The 1,777-nt window shown below is 38.8% G+C and overlaps 1 protein-coding gene across 1 annotated transcript; it reads left to right on the forward strand.

Annotated features, from left to right (window-relative positions):
* The first annotated feature begins 286 nt into the window (after positions 1–286).
* Positions 287–1,440, forward strand: LOC133805900 (uncharacterized). Its single transcript, XM_062244044.1, has 3 exons — positions 287–458; positions 612–993; positions 1,077–1,440. Exons 1-3 carry the CDS (start codon positions 287–289, stop codon positions 1,438–1,440), a joined length of 918 nt encoding a protein of 305 aa, XP_062100028.1.
* The last annotated feature ends 337 nt before the right edge of the window (positions 1,441–1,777 follow it).

Below are 1,777 nucleotides of genomic sequence, written 5' to 3' on the forward strand. Positions count from 1 at the left end.
AAGTTAGAGTTGAAGACGAAGGCACACTTGTTTGCAATGAAGTAAAACTTCAAGTTTGTGGTGAAGAAGTTAGGTACTGAAGTTTGGTATGTCACTTGCAAGGATCCTGATGTGGGTGGAGATTGAGGGGGAAGAGAATGCCTAAATCTGATATGTTCGAGATAACTCGTTTCACCAATAAACACACTTGCTCACTTGACCTCCGACATAAAGGCCATCGCCAAGTTGCACCTTGGGTGATTGGTCATTGCATAAAAAAAAATATCAGACTGGACCAAATGTGTACATGGCAAACAACATAAGAGAAGACATTAAAAATGATTATGGCATTGAGTTGTCATATGGAAAATCTTGGAGATGTCGAGAGAAGGCTCTTTCTTATGTCAGAGGGACACTGGAAGCATCCTACAAAAAGTTACCATCGTACATGTTCATGCTTCAACAGAATATCCTGGGACGTTGATAGATTTTGTCATTGAGGAGGATCGGTTCAAATATTTTTTTTTTCTCACTCAGAGTTAGTAGAAAAGGGTTTCGTACATGTCGTCCTGTGTTATGTGTGAACGACACTTTTTTAAAGTAAAAAAATGGTGGGCATATGTTATGTGCAGTCGTGCTAGATGCAAATAACCATCTATATAAAGTTGCGTTTGGTATTGTGGACAATGCGAATCATGATTCTTGGAAGTATTTCATGTCAAAGCTAAAGAAAGCGATTGGGGAAGTTGAGGACCTGACACTTGTATCTGACAGGCATGCAAGTATTACACATGCCTTGGAAACTATTTTCCTCGATGCCTATCACGGTGCTTGCTACCACCACATTGGTATGAATGTGGTTGCTAAATTCAAGACTGATCATTGTCATGCTTTTAGGAAATCCGAGTTGCACACTTACTTCGAAAAAATCAAATCAAAAGACCCAGCTATTGCTCAATACCTAGAAGGCATGAGTTTTGATAAGTGGTCCTGTGCTTACTTTCCTGGAAATAGGTATGTCATTGTGAATTGTATTTTAATTTATGAAATCTTGTAAATTTACATTACTTTTAAATGTTAGTTTTCCTGGATACTAGATATAATATAATGACAAGCAATTACGCTGAAAGTTTCAACAATAAGACCTGGGACGCTAGGAGCTTTCCGATAACTACATTCGTTGAATTTATTCCCTTCACACTGCAGTCTTGGTTCTGTGATAGGAGAGAAACTAGCAAGAAGACCACTACAACTCTTGCACCGACCTATGGGAAAGATTTGGTGGATATGGCTGAGAAAGCTCGATTCTTGATCCCTTATGAAATAGGGAGGCATGAGTTCCATGTGTTAGATGGTGAGCTGAATGGTGAAGTTAACCTCCTAAATAAGACATGCACATGTGGCGTGTTTCAGCTTATTGGTATCCCATGTGTTCATGCACTATCCTTAAGCGAAGGGTGAACTTTTATTCGCTGTGTTCATATTACTATAAAATTGAGACATGGAGGTCCTCTTACACATAATCTATATATCCTACTGGTAACGAGGAAGAGTGAATTGTTCCACATGACATTATGACAATAAAAGTGAGAACATCTACGCAAAAAAGCCTGGTTGGTCATCCAAAGAAGAGACAAGGTAGGCCTAAGAAGAAATGCCATCCTTCCAATGGAGAGAAAGTGGTTGTAGAACGCAAGTGTAGCATATCTGGAGGTCTAGGCCATAATAGGGAAACTTGTAAAGTTCGAATTTGAAATTTATGGCATCGATGTTAAACTTTTTATTTGGGTACTAATTG

This window comes from Humulus lupulus, chromosome X (assembly GCF_963169125.1).
Source record: "Humulus lupulus chromosome X, drHumLupu1.1, whole genome shotgun sequence".
In the NCBI taxonomy this organism is placed as follows: Eukaryota; Viridiplantae; Streptophyta; class Magnoliopsida; order Rosales; family Cannabaceae; genus Humulus; species Humulus lupulus.